General features: G+C 43.2%; 1 protein-coding gene across 1 annotated transcript in view; it reads left to right on the top strand.

The window, feature by feature from the left end:
• Positions 1-8,759, top strand: part of grin2ba (glutamate receptor, ionotropic, N-methyl D-aspartate 2B, genome duplicate a) — a 77,117-nt gene extending 68,358 nt beyond the window's left edge. Inside the window, exons 13-14 of the mRNA XM_053339101.1 lie at positions 1,628-1,866; positions 6,447-8,759. Coding sequence (XP_053195076.1) covers positions 1,628-1,866; positions 6,447-8,759 — 2,552 coding nt within the window. The remainder of the gene's footprint in view (positions 1-1,627; positions 1,867-6,446) is intronic.
• Positions 8,760-24,401: the final 15,642 nt, after the last annotated feature.

Here is a 24,401-nt window from a genome sequence, read left to right as displayed (position 1 = left end):
GGAAGAGCCAGAGCCATTGTTAAAGTTATTAGTGACAAATGTGCTTTTCCTGTTTTGACAAGTCAAACATCTGTTGTGGAAAAAGTCCCTTTGGCACGATCATTTAGTTAAGAGAGATATTTGTAGCAGTCACTGCAGGTGTTTGTGGACATGCACAGAAAAAGCACATTAATCACTATAAAACACTATTATGGTTGCTCTGGAAATATTCTTAGTTTGATTTTCACTGTGCCTCCTGTAATGATAACATGACATGAACCTGTCAAAATGGAAATTGAGTGGAGGGAAGCTGTCACTCATTTATTCTTTATTAACTTTTTACAGTGTTGGACTTTCCAAAGAGTCCAATCATACAGTCATAGCACCACATTTGCTCTCACTTTATACTATCAGCTGTTTAATAAACATTAAAAACATCCATAAAAACATTCCCAACTTTTAACCAGCAGTAAAAAAAAAAAAGAAACTTTTAATGACATAACAAACATGAGCATGATAATATTTTAACTTTTATAAACACTCTCCAAAAGGTTGCACCTACACTCAAGATCATCTTTATTTAAATAACTAGATGCCAGTGTTGTCACATCAAAATGGCCTCTAAATGGTTACACTTCACACTCAGTCTCTCAGTAGATAAAAGTAGAGGCAGCTGTGTGATTGCGTGTGTGTTTTAGCCTGTGTGCATGTATGTATGCGGCACGTCTGCCAGAGTTTGTATGCTGCAGAGCTCCTTGTTGATGCTCAGAGGCCAGCCAGCGCTCCGGTGCAAGAGTGGCGCTGACGTGCAGCGACAGCGGCTGAATGTATGATTAATTAAGCAACGCTGTCCCGCCACCGTCAGCTTTGATAGAGAACAGCTCGTGATGAAACAGAAGGTGACCCACAAAGAGACCATAAGCTCAGGGACCAGCATCAGACACATGGACAGCCGCTCAAGCGCACACGCACACATATAAACACACACACACACACATATACATGCACGTTCACACACACACACACATAAGCAAACACTTGTTTTTTACAGTTTGAATAGATTGACTCATGTAGTGACATTAATGCGTTTACATATTGTGTGGTAAACACCTGCAGACCGGTGGTATGTGTGTGGTACTCTTTTCCTGTCTTAGCCTCTCTGTTATGCAGCTGACTGCAAATTCAGGACTGTAATTCACTTCTAACTACACTGACCCCCCCTACCCTTCCCCACCCGCCCGCCATGTTCCCTCCCCTCTTCTTCTGTTGCATCACTCTCTCCATCCCTCATGTCCTCCAATACCCATCCTGTTATTACATCATATCCCTCCCTTCTCCTTTATATTTTACATTCCTTTCCACTTTTTTTCCAACACCACTTTTTTTTTTTTATCTATTCCCTTACGAATTATAAAAATACTTCTCCACATGTCATCATCATGCCCATATCTTCTGTCTCATCTCTTTTCCTTCTTCTTCGGTCCATCAATGCATCATCCCACTTCAATTCTTTACCGTCTCCTCCATCTCTCCCTCCCTCCTTCCCTCCCTCATACCATCTGTTTCTTCTATTATCATTTCACTTTCTCTCTGTCCGCCCCACTTCCGCCCATCTACCCCCACCTGTGTTTACATTCTTTCCATCCAGGTGAAATGGAGGAGCTAGAGTCCCTGTGGCTGACAGGAATCTGCCACCACGAGAAGAATGAAGTGATGTCCAGCCAGCTGGATGTGGACAACATGGCGGGTGTCTTCTACATGCTCGGAGCCGCCATGGCTCTGTCACTCATCACCTTCATCTGCGAGCACTGGTTCTACTGGCAGCTGCGCTTCTGCTTCATGGGGGTCTGCTCCGGCCAACCCGGCTTCGTCTTCTCCATCAGCAGGGTGAGATAGGGAGGGGAGAGGGAGGACAGGAATTATAAGAAATAGTGCTCATATTTTAAAGCTGATATACATAAGTGTCCAAATGAGTTCATAATTGATCATTAATATATCCATCTGTATGGTGTGTTAATGTGAAACAGAAAAAGTGGCTTATTTAGCACAGAGACTCTCTCCAGTGAAATATGTTGATCAACTCGCTCTGGCTTGTACTTTAATAAATATTCTATTCGACAATGCCAATAAAGTCTGCTTGAGACAGAGCCAGCACACTCAAGCTGATGTATTTCACGCCACGGTCGTGTTTTCAAGCATTGAAATCGAGCATTAGCCCAGTAGTAACACACTTTGCTATCTGGCGCACTTTCCAAATTTTACAGCGACTGACACAAATAAACAGCAGTTTACACACAACCTCCCACAGCTGTTCTGCAGGCTTTGTCTCTCATAAGTACAAAGGGTGACGATATTTGGAAAGCTGGAAATTTCAGTTTTAAAACCCGAGTAGAGTGGTGGATGGTGTTCAGAATATTTAGACTCTTCTGTTTGAAGACTGCGCTTACACTACCTGAAATGTCATCTAGTAGCTAAACATGGCAGCTGATTATTATTAAAACATCCAACACAGACACTTTTTGCTTTAAAAGATGATCTTTCCTTATATTATTAAGAGTAGTTTGTAGGTTGGCGTGTACAAGACAGAAAGGGAGGGTGTAAATGGTACAGAAGGGAGAAGGTAGAGAACGATATGATGAATTAAAGGATACATAATACAATACTAAGAAAATGAGGAGGAAAAGAAGAGTGTCAGCATGATGTGGTGGCAACTAAACTTCCTTATCAGCATGTTGTGCTGTTAACCAAACATCCAAATATGCTAAATTCTCCCATTTCTCACTGCATCACTGACTTCTCCTTGTCTGTAAGGTCATCATCATCAGCTTTACTGTCTTTGAAATGAAAGCAATTCATTCTTTGAAACTTCAGCTGAACATCCCAAAATTGTAAGTGAGCACAACCAAAACGGAATTCTCACTTTTAAACTATATACAGGTATCGGAGCTTTCTTTTTCTGTTTTCGATGTTTAGGCCTTCCTGATGTCCACGAGGTAAATATTTACAAAAAGTTGAGCCGAAATCAATATTTCACTCAACAAAAATCAGCCACAGAACCGGAGAGGCTAGATTACTAGATCCCAAGAGAGCAAAGTCACCCCCAAGGTATTTGATTTGCATTCCAATTGTTTTGACATGGCTCCGGTGTAATTCACTGTGTGCCTCTGAAGGTGAACCGCTGCAGGCTAAACCACGTGGCTAATTTACAGCAGAGAGCCACACACTGCTGCTCTCTCCCTCCATTTGATATGCTGCTGTGGCGCCGGGGCCGCTTGTGCCAAGAAAGCAAGGCTACGGGAAAGAAAAAAAAAAACCAACGTTACATTTTCCCCTCTCTGCTCTAATATTACGCCTCAGTGCCCAACTTTGATTGTTTTGTATGGTGTTAATTTTATGTTGTTGATGCTACCTTGTTTAAGTTGGCGTGTGTGTGTACACGTCTGAAGGAGCATAAACTATCAGCCACTAAAATGTCAGTTAACTTCTCATTTTCAAAGACAGGCTGGTTGGTGGTGTTGTTTTTTTAAATTTTTTCTATTACATCATTGTAATTTGTATGAGAACTGGATCTGAGAGCAATTATGCTTTGCGTAACATTCAATGATTGCTCTCATTTACAGAAATTACCTCTGTCTTTGCTACAATATGACAACATAAATGAACGCTGTGTGTCCACAAATGTAGGCAGATAATTCAGTATGTTAAAATATTCAGGGGAAATGTTCATTGACAGCGTTCATTTGCATATGCAGCACGACCCAGGCATTGCAAAACAGCAGCGGTGGAAATTACAGTTCATTATCTTTCCACAGTCCTGAGCCATAGCATCACATTGTCTCCTTCTCATTTACTCCCAGTGTTTTTTCTCTCCAGCCGCGGTCATTTCTTGGCCTCTCTTTTTTTTTTTTTCTTTCTTGCTCTGCCACTCAGATTGATTCCGCTTTTTTAATTTCACAGCATAATCCAATAAAGTTTATTGTTATTGCCGCAATTAACATTTAAGCTCGGCAGTGTAAAAAATGAGACATCTGTCACGCTTGGCGTGAGTCACGTGGTTTCGGTCATGGCTTCATGGTCTGTTAGCGTTCCCTCCCTCAGAGGGGCTCGACAGCTTTGTGAGCCGTTCTCCCCTGGCTACCTGTTCCTCCAGGTCCCACCTGCAACACTGAAACAAATTAATTATATCGATTTAAAAAGCCTCTAATGACTTTAGAACAGTAAATGTATTAGAGGTTTAATCACTCTGCTTTTTACTGCCCTCACATCAAATCATGGCAGTTCATTTGCATTTAACACCATATACTTACACCACACACAGTCTGTATTAAATTATGATTTGCTGCATGCTGGCACTCTACATGCAATCTTACATAGGGGGCAGCTAGTTATTTGTTGATTTCCTGCCTCTCTGTACCAGTGTAATCACTTATAGATTTTGCTGTGATCCCCTGGTGGATTGAAAATTCTTAGGAACCTGCAGTTATTGCTGTTCACACATCCTCCCCAAATAATCAGCTAGTGTAGCAACGGGCCGGCAGCAGTCTGCCAACTGTTACATTACGCAGCCATGTGGAGTAGACCAAATCTGCTGTTGAATACGAAGCAGCAATCACTTTGTTAAATGTCCAAGATTTGATGCACTATGGTATTAACTTGTTGTTCCCAGGCCGTGGTTGGTATTGCCGCTTATTTCTGTGTGTGTGTGTGTGTGTGTGTGTGTGTGAGTGTGAGTGTGTGTGGGTGGGTGGGTGTGGGTGTGTGTGTGTGCATGCACCTGAGAGAGAGCTTAAAATTGCACAATGAGTGTTCATCCTGACCTTGCCCTGAAATGCCATCATTGCTAAATACAATACAACCTCACTGTCTATAATGGTCAAAGGCTAATGGGGAAAGATCATCCTAAGATTAAAGTGGATTCTTCTGATTTTGTTGTTGTTGTTTAGGGGGGGGGGATTGTATTGTTTGTTTATTTGTAACAGATACAGCAGCAGGTTGGGTGTAATCAGGACAATAAAAGAAGACAAAACAAGAGATGAGGTGATGACAAATTATAGAAATAGGCAGATGGAAAGAAAGAAGAAACACAAATGAGATAGAAAAGTATCAAACATTGAAAAGTACTTCCAAGTAAATAAAAAAAACCCATCCAGGTGGGGGTTAACATTCGTCCTCCACTTCAAATCCTATATTTCTAGATTACCGTTGAGTCATTTTGTATTTGTGTTAACCTCTCTTGGTTTTATCCACTGTCAAGCTTTACATACTTGGCTGTTAACAGACTGTGAAATTGAAGGAAGTAATAACATTATCTATGAAACCGGAATGAGGGATGAAGGCCCTTCTTTTTGCTGCATTGCAGGCACTGTCTATGTGGCTAATTAACTAGCAGAAGTGAACGGCTCAGGAAAGGAGAGCTGAGGGTCAACGAGTCATATTAGTGGATAAAAAGGAGAAGGTGGGGAAAAGTCATAGTTTAACAGCAGAGAAGATGGAGCATTTGACAGCTACCTGACCTCTAACCTCTTAGCAGAGCTCTGACCTCTGCATTGGTAAGCGGGATGGAGGTCAGCTGATCTTTGATCTTTTACAGTGGCCAGAGCATCCTTTTCTTTCTTTAGCTGTCCACAGACATCCAGGAAAACTGACTAAAATCATTGTTTGGAATTGATCCTATCCTTTACCGTCTCATCTGTCATGCCTGCTTGGGTCTCCTCTGTATATTCATTTTTATCTGAATATTGTATCATACATCACTGAATACAAATGGAGCAGTTTATCTTTCTGTCACTGTAATGCTCCGCTCAGCGTCTCCTTGGCCTGGCCTTTCTCTTAGGCAAGAGTGAGGGAGGCGGGGGGGGGGGGGGGGGGGGGGGGGGGTTTGTTTGGTGGCCAGTGGTGTTGGGAGGTTGTGGAACTGAGGTGTTTTATAACCGCCAGAGGATATTGTTCAACCCAATTCTAATCACATTGATTAAAGGTATTGACCAGCGGACCCTGGGGTTTTTACAGCCTGTTTGCCTTTATAAATCATCCACAACGCAGCTACACTATCCTCTCTGAATCTTCCTGCTGTCTCATTTTATTTTACACAAGCTAATATACCACGTGATACTGTCATAAAGTGTCTATTACATGTATTATGTACATCTGTTTTATATACTATATACTGCATTTATTGAGCAAGGTTTTGATAGCATCAACAGAAAGAGCTGAACTCACTTTACCTCATCTAGGTTTTAAACAGCAGGCTGGTCAGGATGCAGTGTAAATGTGTATCTTGAGCTGTATAAGTTTGTTATAATTAATAGATATAGTTGTTTAGCTGCATGCTTTCACACATAGGGTCCATTACTGCAGTTGGTGTCATCTTATCTTGTGGGAATACAATAATAACAATGATTAAAATGACTACATTTTTGAGATGTTCACACTTTAATGCTGCTCCTGCCTGTATTTCCATCACACAGGGCATCTACAGCTGTATCCACGGGGTGCAGATTGAAGAGAAAAGCAGCTCAGCATTGAACTCCCCATCAGCCACCATGAACAACACCCATTCCAACATCATGCGCCTCTTACGCACCGCCAAGAACATGGCCTCCCTGTCAGGGGTGAACGGCTCACCGCACAGCGCTCTGGACTTCATCCGCCGCGAATCCTCCGTTTATGACATCTCCGAACACCGGCGCAGCTTGGCGGGCCACTCGGACTGCAAGCCACCGTACCTGCCAGAAGACAACATGTTCAGCGACTACATCAGTGAGGTGGAGAGGACGTTTGGCAACATCCACCTGAAGGACAGTAATCTGTACCAGGACCACTACATGCACCATCATGGCTCAACACTAGGGCTCAGCGGACCCCCTGCCAACAGGCCCCATAGTTTGGGCAGCGCTAGTTCTCTGGAGGGCGGCATGTTCGACTGTGACAGCCTAGGTGGAGGGGTGGCCCCTATTTTCACCACCCAGCCCTGCTCAGCACTGACCCACAGGAACATGAGCAAATTTGACCTGCTGTCTGGACAGACTCCTCCCCCGAGTCAGGGCTTCAAGGGAGGCCTGCCTGACCTGTACGGGAAGTTTTCTTTCAAGGGAGGTGCCTCAAGTTCCACCTTCATCCCTGGGCACGGTTACTGTGGAGGGAGAGGAGATGACGATGGGAACATACGTTCAGATGTCTCTGACATTTCCACACACACGGTAACTTACGGGAACCTGGAGGGTAACGCCAAGAAGCGCAAACAATACCGTGATAGCCTGAAAAAGAGGCCGGCCTCTGCCAAGTCCAGACGGGAGCTGGACGAGATCGAGCTAGGCTACAGAAGGAAACCTTACCACATCAGCCACCACCACTACCATGGCCACCGCTCCTCCTCCCCGCCACTTTTCCCCGCTGAACGCAAGCGAGGAGGAGGAGGTGGAGGAGGAAACAATGACGGTAACTCCTATCTCTTCAGAGAAAAGGAGAGTGTTAGGGATTTTTATTTGGACCAGTTTCGGCCCAAAGAGGGCGTGCCCCAGTGGGAACATGTGGACCTGACAGAGGGTCCTGGGAGTAGAGAAGGAGTAGTGGGGACCTGCACCACCCTGGTTCCAGTGGATGACTTTCTTAAGAGCAAACCCAAAAAGTCAGATTCAAAGAGTGGGGGAGGATCTGGGCTGGCAGGGGGAGACTGGGAGTGCAGGAACTGTCGGGCCAGTGGGGGAGGAGGAGGCAAACAGATGTCCATGCATGGAGGAGGGGGTGGTGGCGGGTATGGTGGTGGTATGAGCTGCGGGTCTTCGGGAGGCGGAGGAAACAGCCGACCCAGCTCTGCGACCTGCATGCGCTGCGAGGGCTGTAAAAAGACAGGAAACCTCTATGATATCAGCGAGGACAACAACCACCTCTTGGAACAGATGGGGGGAGGGAAAGGTGGGGGAGGAGGTGGAGGTATGGGTGCAGGCCCTCAGTCTCAATCTCAGGCCCAGCAGAGGAGGAAGAGCGGAGGGTTCGGCAAGCCACTTAGGAGGCAGCACTCGTATGACGCGTTCGTCGACCTCCAGAAAGAGGAGTCGGGCGGGATGGGAAGTTTGATGGGGGGTCTGGGTGGAATCGGAGGGATGAGCAACGCAGGTGTAGGAGGAATGCTGCCCCCACCCAGGAGTGTCAGCTTGAAGGAGAAAGAACGCTACATGGAGGGCACCAGCCCCTTCGCACACATATTCGAGCGCCATGGGGGCTCGGAGAGAGAAAGGGAAAGAGACAGGGACCCACTGTTTTACGGAGGTGAGGGCCGGAAAGGACCCGGCTCACCATTCGGCCTGTTTAGAGGTGGTGATGGCCTGCACCGCCGCTCCATAGGTGAGAGAGACATGAGAGACCGGGATAGGTCTTTGATGGAAGGCGGGGCAGCATTCTCTTTATCCAAATCTCTTTACCCCGACCGGGTAAACCAAAACCCCTTTATACCCACCTTTGGCGACGACCAGTGTCTGATGCACGGAGCCAAACAATATTACATGAAAAAGCAACAGCAGCAGCAGCAGCAGCAGCAGCAGCAACAAGTTGCCAAAAACAGCCGAAGTGACTTCAGGGGCCAGATGAGTACAACATCTTATCTGCCAGCATCCGCCACGGCCGGGGTAATGTCCAATGTGGCCCCCCGGTTCCCGAAAGAGCTCAGCCTCGGTGGAATGAACCACCACGGCTCCATGCTGGGGGTCGGCCCCCCGCGCCCCTTCAATGGAAGCAATGGCCATGTGTACGAGAAACTCTCCAGCATTGAGTCTGACGTGTGAGAGATAAAGGTGGAGGAGGAGTGGCGAGGGAGAAGGAGGAGAGGAATATAGAGGCATGTAGTGTTAGGAGATCAGGGATGATTTTAAAAGACACTGTCCATGCACTGCAACCCTAGCCCATACTGAGAGCGTAAGATGAGGTAGCAGAGGAGAGAGCCAGAGGAGGAAGAGACTGAAAAGTGACAAATGTAGAGACTTTCAAATAGGAGAAAAGCGGGGAAAATTGAGAAAATCTTTAATTTTGCAAGAAAATCTGGGTTTAAAAAAATCAGGACACCCTGGGGGAGGTGTGGGATGTTAATCCTCTCTCAGAAAGCCAAAGCTACTCTACTTTTATGTCCAAACAAAGTCAATAAACATTCCCCTCAACCTCACATACGCACTCAACCTCGAGCCCATCGTTTCATCCACCAGTGAGGCAGAAGTCAATGTACTTGGTCGTCATCGCAAAGAGGCGACACCTCATCTTAGTTTGATATTGGACGCGTGAACCTGGTGAGATTCGAGAGCTCCCGCTGAGTAATTATGAGGAAAAGACTGCGAGAGCAGAGAGAGGAGCGAACTGCCCATCTGCCCCTGTGTCACCTCAGAAAGGAGACATTGTCACGTTTACACAGGAGATGACTGGTACTTCTCTCTCGTTCTCTCTCTCTCTCTCTCTCTCTCTCTCTCTCTCTCTGGAAGGAGACAGCCTGGCCTGTCCATCTCCCCGTCCTGCACTCGTCCCACTCCCTCCTCTTTTTTCTCTGCACCCCCCTCCCCCTGCTCCTCCTCCTCCTCCTCCTCCTCCTCATCCCTGATGCCAAAAGAGCCGATCTTGTTTGCTATGAGAAATACAATCATGAATGATAATAAGATATTCTTATAGAAAAAAACAGGGTATAAGAACAACAATAATATTGATAACATTGTCAATAACAAAGATGTTAGTACTGATTATGATAACACTGCTTATGATATCACTAAGTTTTTATGTTCTGTTGGTATAATATTTCACTACTGTTTTAGTATCTCTAGTTGTATCTTTTTTCTGCCCCTGGTGGCTGCAGGAAGGTTGTTCTTACTTCAACCAACAAGCCAGAAAGACTGAGTCCTTAATTCCTGTTTTTTTGGGGGGGATTTTTTTGGTTTTCTGTAGAATATTTTACTCCATGCTCATACATTTATTTTTGCTCCTCGTGGAAAAAAAGCTCCAAGCGGATCTCGAAGACATGTTTAGAGCTGACGGATCCTTATTTGACATTACAAAACCAAGTGCACACACTCTTAAAACACATGCAGTTTTTCTTTTTTCTTTTTTTTCTTTTTTTTGACGGTCTGAACTTGTGTAACTGTGAACAAACATGTTTCATCAGAGGCTGATAGCTGAAGATACTGAGAGGAAGGACGTGCCTTAATGGTCTCCAGTGGATGTGTCCTCCAGGTTCACATGCGGTCCTCACACGGCAGCGCCAGGACGGACCGGCATGCTTTCAGGCACCGCTCGGTGTTCTCTTCACATTTATGAGCCAAAACTTGCAGTAAAAAAAAAGAATTTACAGCCGGCTTGAGACGCTGCTGCTGCTGGTGATGGTTTAGATACAAGATGCCGTTGGAGATGTTTTATAACTTCGTAAAAAATAATTTCATATGTCAAGTATGGGCAGTGCTTTATGAACCTGTCGCAATTGTATTCAGGATGTCCCACTGTCGCAGATTGACTGATGCGTCTCACTCCACAACACGGCAGCCTTTACACTACTTCTTTTATTCAGGTTACATGATAACAGTCACCAGGCACTTACTTTTTTCGGCCTCTCACTAGTATCGCGTAGACGGCATTTACTACTCACTCATGTAAGCAGTCTGCGAGGTGCACACAAAGAACTTTATTTGGACGTTGTGTATGATTAATAAATGCACTTTTGTCTTTTAACGTAGACGAAACGCTACAAAATGTGTAGAGTGTTGCTGCCCCACGACAATGATGCTGATCAAAGCTTTCGCTGAGGAGGATGTCTATTTGAAAGAAGGGAGGGGGGGGAGGGGGGCTCTTTAACACGCACCGAGGCGTCGCCGAGGCGGCCATCTTGCAAAAGCTTTCCGGCTCTTTACTTTGACTGATGTAGATAGTCATTTCAGCTGGAGAGGCCTCATTTATTGCACAGGACTTTTACTCAGTGTAGGTTCAGGCACTCAGTAGACATGCCTTATCATTCCATCACCCCCGCCCCCCCCCCATTCTGAGCTGTCTGATGATGACTCATCATATTACTGTACAGAATAAAGAAGCCTCTATTAGTTATTTAAAGGTTTGATCTTCGATTAGCTGGTGGTGTCAGAAGTTCAAGGGCTGCAGGAGATTGCGCAGGAGGGATGGCCTGAGATTGGAGCTGCTGGAGTGTGTAGAGTGTGATCTTTGTCATTGTGGATTTCTATCTTATACCCTGATCTAAATGCACCAGTGTGCACCGGTTGATGTGTGTGAGTGTGTGTGTGTGTGTGTGTGTGCGTGCGTGCGTGCGTGCGTGTATGTGTGTGTGTGTGTGTGTGGAGGGAAGCAAATCACAATTGAATGATAAGAGCTGTTTTTTTTTTCCTCTAACCTGCTGATAAACTATTCATAAATTCTCAACAGCCTCTCTTCCTCCCTCACTCCACAGATAACACTGTCAAAGTGAGACTGATCGAGTTAGCCTTAAATCAAACAGATTCATCCACCCACCCCCTACCCCACCCCCCCCCACCCCCCCCCCACCCCCACCCCCAACCCCACCCCCCTATGGCACTCCTAATAAATAGATTGGGATCTCTGGAATTTTTATACGCACACATTTTGAAAGTTCAGGTCAACCATTATCAGAGAGATGGTATGAGAAGGAGACAGGAGAACGGGAAATGACGAGGAAATAAGAGCGAGCAGAAGACAGACTTTGGAGGTGGCATCAATCAGTGTCAGCATTAGTATGTTAAATCTTTTTCCTTGTAAATAATATATTTAAAACTCTTTTCACTTTGTACAGTACACAGACAGACAGGATGTAACTTTCGATATGTTTTACAGCAATTTAAGAAATAAACAAAACAATAATAAAAACTCAGAAAAACAAAAAATACATCAACAAAAATATGCAAAATATAGTTAAGACACAAATATTACTAATCATAAGTGATATAATTAAACCTCTTTTTCTTTTGATCTCATGTTTACTTGATTATGATAGTTTACCAATCAGTATACTGATTATGTTAAGAATTATGCTTTTTTTTCTTATTTTCACTAAAGTGTTGGAATTTGAGGATAATTTACTGTAGGTGTAGACGTTTGGTGATAAAAGGGGGAAGTTTAGTTTTAGGAGTCTTTGCTAAGTTTCCCTTGAATTGTGTTAGATTCTCTCTTTTTAAGGTAAGCTCTATTCTTCATGCTTTTTGAGATAAATTCAATTATCTACACATTTATGTAATACAATATTACATGTATACATAGATGATATTTGCATATAGAGGCAGTATATTGTGATCCTTCATTTTTAAGCAGCAATCCTTGTTAAAAACTTACAAGATATTTGTGTTTTTGTTGCCCATTTTTTTGACCTGGGCTCTCTAACGATGATTGAACACAGAATTTAGAGCCATCGTCGGCCCGGCCTATCCTGTTCCCTCTCTATGTTTGGGATAGACATCACTGTGGTAAAGGAAGATATATATATATACATACGGTATATATATGTACACACATGCACACACAGACACACGTACACACACAAATGCACACTGGGCATTTCCCAGTGTTGATGCTGTTGATATATTGCTGAGGATTTCAGCACATTATTATTGTGGAAAACTAAGAACGAGTGTAGTTTCTCCTTATTGAGAATCTGTTTGAAGCTGAAATGCATTTGTGCAACCCCTTATTAAAAGGTGAAACATTTGCTCTGTCATGTCTCATTTCATGTAGACTTTTGCTTCAGGGGGAATCAACTTGTTGCTATATTTTAGCTCACGTATTACTAAACTGTGTTATTTGACAGCAACACTTAAATGCTTTGTATTCTAATTTATTTTGTGCACCTTGCACCGCTTGTTTCTCTGTACGAGATGGGGGAAATATCATTTCTAATTTGTTGTGTACATATGCAATTTTGTCCCCATGCAGTCAGAAAATATCTCCCTGCTCGTCTTCTGTATGCCACTGATTCCAATAAGTCTCTATAATCTTCCTCACAGCCCTGAGAGAAGAAATTCATCTCTCTTCTGTTTTTCTCCTCAGCTGCTTTCATGTCTGGATGGTTGATTGAAAAGTGAAAAATGTATCCGTGCGCACATAAACTCTGTTAGGTTTGCATATTTTTCATACAAGACACCGCATTTATTCTCCTCATTTGCAATAAACAGCATGACCAAACACAAAAAATGCTCTTACTGTACACTGTATGTGCCAATGCATCAGTTCCTGTTGTTTTTTCACGCACTGGAAGGCTAGCTAGGGCCAGTTTTCTGCAACTAGCTGGGAAGCAAAGGTGCACCTGACACTGTGGCAAACATGCTATCATCAGGCCTTTTACCACCTCCAGCTGCTCTGCTCTGTAGCCAGCGACGTGTGCGCAGGTCGGCCAGTGATGCAGAGTAAGCAGCGTCATCAGAAGTCTTTATTTCCCTTAAGGCCACACTGGTCCCAGCCTCCCTTCCCTACACACGAGCATGCCACAACACATTTTGTTCAAATGGTTCATGTAGAGCAAAAAAACACTGTGTCACATTTTTACAACAACACCAGAAACGGTTGTGTCAAGTTTGGAGGATGCAAATATCACCTCAGCTGACGTGTGTTTTTCTGTCAGAGAAACTGACACATGGGACCAAATAACAGTGTGACGTGGTCAGCTGCAGGGATCGATACACTGACTTGTGGAGATTTGCATTTGGGAGGGAAAAGTATTTGATCTTTTTTGTTTCACGTCGATATTTCTAACATTCATGGTGACAGATGAGATGAACTGCTAATCACTTGTGAGTTTGATTTCATCACATGCAAATAGGAAGAATTATACTGTGATCTTTTCTCTGCTTAATTTGCTGTGAAAATCTAAGTAATTTAGCAGCTTATGATTTTACATTTCACCCAAATTCATGACAGAAACTTGTTTACTAATATTTTAAAGCTCTACCTACAGTATGTGTATTGATATTTGATTTGTATTGATGCATACAAATTTTTCTATTAAATTGTGTACAGTTTTGTTTGCTTTGTTAATATTGCTATTTTCCATCTTCATAATTCACACAGAAAACATGAGAAGGGATTGCTGTACCTGAATGAAAATTAATGATAACGTGACATATAAGGGGTTGCTACTAAATGTATTTCACACGGTGGCACAGGTTTATGAAAACACCCACCTCCACTGAAACTACATAGCCTGATTCAATTTACTGTGGGTTGACAAAATGTAACATATGAATAGTATCGATTGTATACATAATGATATACATAATATTATTCTTGGCCATTCTTTTTCTCTTTTTGTGGCCCTTTTCTTTGAAAGAATACCAAAATTTTTACACCATACGAACAAAACGACACAAAAACAAATAATTGTACAGGTTGTGTAAATACTGAATATTGGGGAAAACATTTACCTTCTGTTTTTTTGTATGGAATCGAATCAAAGTAATCTCAATAACGAAATTAACCACGTCATGACAAAATTGCAAAAAACATCATTAAGGTACTTCTAATAAGGATAATATTGATATCTACAATTATAAGTGCTCAAATAAGACTATTCTTTCTCTTTGTACATGATGAACAAAATGAAGTGTTGAGTATTAATAATAAAAAACTAAGTTTCACGCATATGGCACTGAGTCTTTTTAAGCTTTTGTTTTTTGTGTTTACTTTTGTACTTTATAACCTTCTGCTTCCAAACACATGCACACGCCTCAGCTGTCTCTCAATTCTTCATTAATGTCATTTGGTTGGTGCATTTATATACCAGTGAAATTCTCCCCTCTTGCATCTCTTGTGCATGGCTCTCATATCCCTCTGGCTCGGACTGAGTCTGTCTGCCCACTGTAGTGGACACACAGCCAGCCTGTCTGCCTCCTTTCTTTATTCGTCCTCTCTGAACATTCACGCCTGCATAATCTTCTTCTCTCTCCTTCGCTTTCTTGCTTTTCTTTCAGAGGCATGCATGATCTTCTGTCACACACAAGCTTGCTCTCTCTCTCTCTCTCTCTCTCTCTTTCTCTCTCTCTCTCTCTCTCTCTCTCCTGGCTGGCAGGAATTCCAGGGAGAGGGGAGGAGAGGGCTGCCTGAGAAAGGAGGGCCATATGGTGACTGTATGGTGGAATGGTTGGGTCTGGGTCTGTCCCCTCTACAACCCGCACTGCTGCTGGCGCTCCACAAAGCTTTCGTCTGATGCCGTCCAGCCCCCTCAGGGTTCTCTCAGGCTGCTCCCCCACACCAACCCACCCCACCCCACCCCACCAACAACACACAGACACACACACCATTACTTCTCAGGCAGGACTGCGCAACAGTACAGTAGACCTGCCTGGGACCTCATCAAAATAAGATATCCCATTATGCTGTTCTCTGTGCCCTCAAGCACAGCTGTTGTGTGTTCTGAAATTGAAAAAAAGATGTTCAAACTGAACTGGCACCCATTTCATTTCACCTTTGAGGCAGCACAAAGTGGTCTATGACTCTGTAGTGGCATTTCTTTATACCTTTATTTATCCAGGAGAGATCAACAGCGATATTGAGAATGTCTTTCACAAGGGAGAGCTGGTAAAAGACAATGCATAATAATTATCTGAGGTCAGGGAAGCGGGACAGGTTGGAAAATCTGGATGATGGAAGTAAATGAAGAAAACCCTCCCTTGTCTCAGCAATTGCCATCAAACTGACATTGAGAAGGGCATTTATCTTCCAGCAGTCTCCACTGCTGTTCAGTTGCCAATAGTGTAATACTGTGCTTGTTCTGAGCAGGCCCCCTGTGCAAATGTATTTAAATGTATGAATAATAAGCAGGGCATTCTGTAAAGAAGGATACAGGCAAAACATCCCATAGGAAATCAAAGCTAAAATCGTGTGCGTTTAGCTAGGCTACTAATGTCTTGAGATATATTCAGCTGGAATAAACTGAGGGCATTTAAAACGTTTCATGTCTACTATGTACTACGTACGCTTATACAAACACCAGCTTTTAGCCAAGTTTGATTTATGATGCTTCATGAAGGTGGAAAACGATGTTGTAGTTGTGTGATTAGCATTAGTTCTCACGATGCAGTTTTGACCTCTAACCATTCCAAAAACCCTGCAAGTCAGAAAACAACTTCTTTTTTTGTACTTCTCCACTGAGCCAGGCTCTGCAGGCTGTAGATTTTATATTTTGGCATTTTAACAAGCAGATCCAAGTGACTTAAAGATGCATTAAGTTTTTTACTGCCCCGTAGTACAAAATGACCACAATATATCTGCAGGGGGTTGATAGGGTGTTCATCAATACCAATGACTCAAAAATTACTTTACCAGCTACTGAAACTTGCAGCACTCTTTTTCCTGTCATACAGTGCCCCCCCCACCCCCCGATCATATTGGTGCTATGTGAGTAAACTAGCACGTCAAACACATTTTGTGCTCAAGCCAAAAATGCAGTGAAGTGTTTTTCTTTTACACGGTGATACATCAACTCTTCACCCGATGTGTCTGACAGTTCTGCTCAGATTAGATAGCTTTCTGTTTTCTAAGTGTACGAGTTAGATTTAGTGCAGTTCTGTCAGTATCTAAGCTTAGCCACAGACCCGTCAATGTTTGTGCTGTTCATTGGTCAGCAGTAGATGTTATAAAGGTTAAAAAGCCAGTGGTTATTAGTTACAAAGTTCATTTTTAAAGCCACTTTGAGTTCAGTACAGTCTAACATCAGGACAAGAAGAGAAACCAGACGTTCACATGTGCCATGCAAGTAGTCTCGTGATACCAGGATCTCTAAATGCATGGCAGCTGCTTGAACAGTGGTAAGAACGGCTACTGACTTAGATATTGTACAGAGTAGTCAGTCTCTATGAGCAAAGTGTTTAGAGACTGACCTGTGAGTTTACCATGCAAGTGATTCTTGTGCTTTAAGCTAAATACTTAACATCGGCATGGCAACATGCTCACAAAGACAATGCTGATGTTTAGAAAGTAATATTTACCATGGTTACTATCTTTATTTAGCATAAAGAAAATACCATCTGCTAATCAGAACTACGCACAAAGTACATCTGAGACCATGGTGGCAATAGATGAAATGTCAATGACCACCAAAGTTACTGCAATGTAGTCAACCTTAGGGGACAATTATGTGACACAAATGTTGACCTTATTGTGGCTTTGTATGTAGTATATCTAGTCTTTTGAGATATTAACAGGAGAAGTGGAAATTTTGACCTGCTACTGGCACACTGGCAAATATCAGGGGGTCACTATCATTAGGATTCATCCTCTTGGCACCATGGGTATTGATACATAGTGACATTTCACTAAAAACATCAAATGCTGATGGAAGGGAATGTCAGGGGTTCAACAAAGTCACAAGAGTTTATCCTGTGGGAAACATGAATGTCTGTACAACATTTTATGGCAATCCATCAGTTGACCATTGAGATATTTCAGTTTAGATGACCAAGTGGAAGACCAACCCTAGAACCATGTTTCTAGGGGTTATAGTGAAGCTGGGAGGGGTGAAGAGGTGTAGCCTGTACATTAGGGGAAGTGAATGAGTTTTCAGAGAGAGAAAAGGAGCATTAGAGATGAAGGGAAAGGGTTGAATTTAGGACGTCAGACTATCATTTCAGCTACCTCCCAAAATAGTGTAGATGAAATGAAGTGGCTGGACTGTAGCGAATCTCCCTGCACAGCTCACAGCACAGACTCTCACCTGCACTCCCCACAGACCACAACTAGCAAATAGGTGTCTGCAATGAGCCGGGGTGTTCAGGGACATGACGGCAAACTTGCTGACACGAGCAAACTAGGAAAACACAGTGAACGGTCCAAGTCATGCAAAGAGTGCAGCTACCTGCTAGATGGCGCTGTCATTACAGTATTCTTCAATTTAAATAAATGATACTAACAAGCTAACTACCTTGGCATTCAGAATAAATACATGACCCACCCTCTTCCTTTTGAGCCTCCATACCTGCATGCAGCAGACCTCCTGTCCCCCTCCTACCTATGATGACACCCACCTCCCCATCCATCATCCCTGGAAGAGCATACCCCCCCCCCCCACACACACACACACACACACACACTCTTAGCTCACATAAATTTTTCAGTCATACTGGCAAGTAAGACTTATTCAATTATTGATGGGGGGGGGGGGGGGGTGAGGTGTGAGGTAAAAAGATGAGATATATTAGTAAGATCGGGAGTCACGTGTGAGGTTTAATGCGAGCTTCATTCGTGAAACATATGAGACTGGTAAGGATTAGCTGAATGAACTGTGTGGTTTTTTCTACTTTGAATTATTATTATTCGAATTCTCCAAAAGCACTGCTAAGTACTTGTGTGTTCAGGCACAAATTTGTCATGAAAGCACACATGAAGGCATGACTGCCAAGGCCTGCATGACCAGTCTGACTCCAGGCCAGATATCTGGACTGACTGAATCCCGACATGGGTGTATCTGAAGGCCGAAGCCAACTCTAATTCAGCAGCCACTCAGGAGCAAAACTTTGCTCTTTGTCTGCCTCAGCATGTCTGCACATCATCTGATATGTCACCTGATACTCCCTAAACACTAAAATAGTTTTCCTTCCCTCCTTACTGTTGCTTCTTTATTTCTCAGTCTGCCTCTCTTTAACCCACTCTTACTACTTCTGTCCAAGGCTCCCTTACATTGTGCATCAGCTTGAATTATTAGGATAGAAGGGGAAGTGTGTGTGTGTGTGGGGGGGGGGGGGGTATCTTGGTAATAAAAGATAGAAGGGCCTGTGAGTTATGGATGAGAGTTCACTGGATTATGGAGAATAAGAGGGGAAGCAGAGAAGCTGGGTAAAAAGGACAGATGACAATAGTGGAGGTGCCACAGTAGTTCACTGAGTGCAGTAAAGCAAACTTCCATTTCAGTGACACAACTCACTTCATCCTTGAAACTTGTGACCTTAGAAGACTCATTTGTTTTCTGAATATTGCTCAGCTTCTCTTTTTTTGTGTGCTGCACCACCATCCATCTATATGGCTGCTCTGTCATTCTCTAACTTTCTTTCTATCATCACTTGTCCCTTCTCTTCTACTCTTCATGAAGTACCTACATTTTAACAATTAACAGTTACCTAGCAACAGGATATATTATGTCAAAAAGCAGAAAGGAGAAGGGTATGAAGCAGCAATGAAGTGTAGAGTATATGATTTACAGCAATATCTTTACATACCAATGATCGGTTGAAGCTCATTTTTCAGTAAATGTGAGACAGAGTGTCTGAAAGATCGAACAAAAGAGGCTGAATATGTAAATTTGATCAAATTCACATGTTTAGTATAGGTTAATGGATTAATGGAAGGCAGATGCATTGTGTTTGAAGCATGCTGATTATACACACACACCCTGCGAACAAACTGTTCCTTGAGATTTAATTTGGCTGGTCATTAGGATTGTGTGCGTGGGTGTGTGTGTGTGTGTGTGTGTGTGTGTGTGTGTGTATGTGTGTGTGTAGGCATTGAGTTCTTGTGGAAGCACATCAGGAACAGATTTCACATAGCAGCTTGACAGCACACCAGCATTCATGCTCTATACAGTATACTGCATGTGATCAATACACAGAAGAAGTGTAGCATTGTGGATTATGGGGGCGGCAGCTTATTTCATGATGCAGCATTTGAAGAGCGAGAGTGTAAAGACTGGAAATTGGCAAGAGTCAAGAATGGCACATAAGCATTATTTTTAGTGACCTCTAGATGTCCTACTTTGCATTTGCAGATGCCCATTACATCAAATTGTCACACAGACATGACCTTAATTTGCTTGTGAATCTTAGTTTGGTTTGACTTGGGCTCAAGTTCACAAGTTCACAAATTCACCAAATTATTTTTAGGTAGCAATACGGGCAAACTTTAACAGTTGTACCTAAATATGAAACTACAACCAATAGCTAGCTAGCTTAGCTTAGCACAAGGTCTGGAAACATGACTAAAAACAGTACTAGAAACGGGGGAAACAGCCCAAGTTATTTAATTCATACAAAAACCAATGTGTCAAAATCACCTTTAATTGTCTTATGGTGGTTATGTGCCAGACTAATTCTTGGCTGGGACCAGATTCAGGCAACTAATGTAGCCTATTCCAAGAAGGTACTGGTCCTGACCAAGAAATAATATACATAACATAACCCCTGGTAAATAAATTATAACATGTTAATTAGTGAGTTTTAGAGGTCCTTCAGACAGAGGCAGGCTAGCTGTTTACCCCTGTTTCCACTTCCAGTCTTTGAGCTAAACTAATCTAGCTAGCTTCTGGCTGTAGCTTCACATTTAGAATAAGCATGAGCGTTTCATCATCAATCTTCTCATCAAACTCTCACCAACAAAGTGAATAAACACTTCTTCTTTTTTCAAACTTGACTTCTACTCTCCAGTGGTCCCCAATACTTTTTTTGATTCATTAAAAACTTGCTTTAAATTTTAAGACTTCTCCTAGACAGGGATAATATACACGAGCCAACAGTTTAAAGCACTGTGGTCACAGTTACATACAGTGCATACATTTAACTTCAGCATCCTGCCTTTAAATCATATTCATATAGTAAACATTCATTCATTTATTTCTTTGGGCTATTTAATCACTTCCTGCGTGCCAGCACTCGTGGTATTGCACCATGCATGTGTTCAAATCATCAGTAACGCCTGTAGTAAAACAATGACTTTCTGGTACTCAACACAGCTCAGCACAAATTGTTACCGTTCTGTAGAGCAGAATGATTCAGAGTTAACAAAGCACATGTGTGCAGACACAATGACAGGTGTGCTGACATGAGGAGGAATAATCAAGATGAAGATGAGATGGAACAACTCACGAATCAAGATTTTATTTTGTGGTGAGAGAAACAGACATCTCAAGAGAGAGATGGCGAGCAGAGAGATGCATCGAGATAAAGAGAGGGACAGATGGAATGATAGGACATCAACAAGTGAGAGATTGCTGCGATGGTAAAAGACAGAAGGTGAAAAGGAAGTGCTGAGTAGAAAGGGTTAAAGAGGAGAGGGGAGAGAGATGGTTGCCTCGGCAACAGCAGCCAGCGTTTTTCTCTCTTTCTTTATCAATCCCTCTTGCACACACACACACACACACACAGACATACATACACATGTTCCCTCCCTCCCTCCTCCCACTTCTCCTCTCCCGCCTTCATCTCTTCTGTGGCACAGAGTTAAAGTTTTGCAGGCGTATATTACGACGCTGCTCTTCCCGGAACAGATTTCTGCAAAAGATAATGTGTTTGTCTGTGCTGTGGCAGCACTTAGAAGCACACAACGTACATACTTGAGTTCAACCAAAGAGTTTAATCATATGCATGTATGTATATATGTATGTATGTATATATGTATGTTTGTATGTCTATCTATCTATCTATCTATCTATCTATCTATCTATCTATCTATCTATCTATCTATCGTGGGGAGAATAAGTATTTGATACACTGCCGATTTTGCAGGTTTTCCCACTTGCACTTACATGTTATTGCATGATATAAGTATGTGATCATAGTACCAACCAATAAGAATTCTGGCTCTCACAGACCTGTTAGTTTTTCTTTAAGAAGCCCTCCTGTTCTCCACTCATTACCTGTATTAACTGAACCTGTTTGAACATGTTACCTGTATAACCTGTCCACACAGTCAATCAAACAGACTCCAACCTCTCCACAATGGCCAAGAGCAGAGAGCTGTGTAAGAACATCAGGGATAAAATTGTAGACCTGCACAAAGCTGGGATGGGCTACAGGATAATAGGCAAGCAGCTTGGTGAGAAGGCAACAACTGTTGGCGCAATTATTAGAAAATGGAAGAAGTTCAAGATGACGGTCAATCTCCCTCGGTCTGGGGCTCCATCCAAGATCTCACCTCATGGGGCATCAATGATCATGACGAAGGTGAGGGATCAATGACCTGAAGAGAGCTGGGACCACAGTCTCAAAGAAAACCTATAGTAACACACTACGCCGTCATGGATTAAAATCCTGCAGCACACGCAAGGTCCCCCTGCTCAAGCCAGCGCATGTCCATGCCCGTCTGAAGTTTGCCAATGACCATCTGGATGATCCAGAGGAGAAATTGGAGAAGGTCATGTGGTCTGATGAGACAAAAATAGAATGTTTTGGTCTAAAGAAGAAGAATGAGTACAACCCCAAGAACACCATCCCAACCGTGAAGCGTGGAGGTAGAAACATCATTCTTTCGGGATGCTTTTCTGCAAAGGGGACAGGACGACTGCACCGTACTGAGGGGAGGATGGATGGGGCCATGTATCGCGAGATCTTGGCCAACAACCTCTTTCCCTCAGTAAGAGCATTGAAGATGGGTCTTGGCTGGGTCTTCCAGCATGACAACGACCCGAAACACACAGCCAGGGCAACTAAGGAGTGGCTCCGTAAGAAGCATCTCAAGGTCCTGGAGTGGCCTAGCCAGTCTCCAGACCTGAACCCAATAGAAAATCTTTGGAGGGAGCTGAAAGTCCGTATTGCCCAGTGACAGCCCCGAAACCTGAAGGATCTGGAGAAGATCTGTATGGAGGAGTGGGCCACAGGAAACGTCTGATCTCTGTAATTGCAAACAAAGGTTTCTGTACCAAATATTAAGTTCTGTTTTTCTGATGTATCAAATACTTATGTCATGCAATAAAATGCAAATTAATTACTTAAAAATCATACACTGATTTTCTGGATTTTTGTTTTAGATTCCGTCACTCACAGTTGAAGAGTACCTATGACAAAAATTACAGACTTCTACATGCAAGTGGGAAAACCTGCAAAATCGGCAGTGTATCAAATACTTGTTCTCCCCACTGTAGTATATATTCTGTGTATGTACACTGTCTCATATCATAACATCATATAGTACTCTGTTATTTTGCATTTAAGTGAGTATCATGTTATATTTATTGTGAGCTGCAAACAACCTGTCAGCTTTCACTCCAGTGAGTCCTGTTGTGTATCAGCTTGACGTTGAACATGGCTCAGTCTTCCTGACTGAAACATGTCATGTGCATATCTCTGTTGCGCATCCCCACATGACAGCCGCCACAGGGAAGAGGGGATCCAGTGTCTAAGGTCACTCTCACATCACACAAGGAGTGTGTGAAAGCTGTGAGTGACGAGCATGTGTAGGTGTGTGAGTGATGTGTGTTTTTTTTGTGTTTGGATGCATGACATGCTCAGAATGTTATATAGGCTACGTGACATGGGACTATGATGCATCATAACATACCGCTGTAAATGTATGTGACATGTGTGATGTGATGCAGGATTGCACTGTACAGTACAAAACATGTGCATGCATGTATATTTTTTTGTCTCTGTGAATTTATATGTGTATGTGTGTACATGCGTAAAAGCACACCCTATGTGTATGAAAGAAACATAGATCACAGGAGAGAAAAACTCCACTCTTCCCCCCAAGGAAGAACGGAGTAATAAAGCACAGAGACCCGCCACGAGTCACAAGGACAGAACAGAGATGATGATGGTACCATCAAATTTAATGGGCTCCAGGAGAAAGTGGGGAGAGTAGAAGAAGAGAGGACAAGCAGAGCTGCTGGGGGAGGAGGAACAATGAGCTGTGGAGGCTAAGCAAAGGGGACCCTCAAGACAACCTGGCTTAAGTGGGGCAATCATTCTCTACCACTTCCCATTCTGTAATATGGCTGATTTGAATTATGATCTCAATATGTCCCTGAGAACCTTGGCTCCATGATTCACCTCACACCACCGGACCCCCTCCAACCTCCCCACAACCCCTCACCCAACATGATCCACCTCTGAAGCCCTGTGCATTAATTTGTTACCTGGCACTCAGCTTTCATTTCTGCTGCTTGGGATGCTGATGCTGATGCCCAGCTAGCCTCTCCTCCTCCTACTCCTCTGCCTCTTTCACACTCTTCCACCCTCCCTCCATCCCTCCCGGTATCCGTAGTGATTGGAGGCAGGGTTCTGCGGTTGCTAGGAGACGAGGAGAGTGTGGCAGCAGGCCTCAGTGTGAGAGAGTTATGTGAAAGTGGTAAGGGACATTAGGAGAGAGCGCTCCCTGCTGGTCACTGCTTGTCACTGATGCTTGCACAATACTGTGGATAAGTCCAAGGCTGAATGCCACCTCTCATGTTTGAAAAAAAAAGCAAACAAGTGGGCATGCTATTTAACTGCAGCTGTAGTGTATGTTTCTATGCCTCATTACCGGAGTAGCATGGTAACAATCACTCTAATGGTAATGCACAGAGCAAATACTGACCATGTATCACTGAAATTCCTTTAAGAAAAAAGCATCTTTGCATCATCAGGCTCAGTTAAGGTCAGTCATTCAGATTTGGATCTCCTGCAAGTGTATTTCAACAGGGCTGCGTCATGCTCTTTGATCAAAAAGAGATCAAAATTGCGAAAGGGGCACCACACCTAGTAGCAATC

This window comes from Scomber japonicus, chromosome 18 (genome assembly GCF_027409825.1).
Source record: "Scomber japonicus isolate fScoJap1 chromosome 18, fScoJap1.pri, whole genome shotgun sequence".
Lineage (NCBI taxonomy): Eukaryota > Metazoa > Chordata > Actinopteri > Scombriformes > Scombridae > Scomber > Scomber japonicus.
Note: the sequence above shows the minus strand (reverse complement) of the source record. Positions and strands in the feature narration are given on the sequence as shown.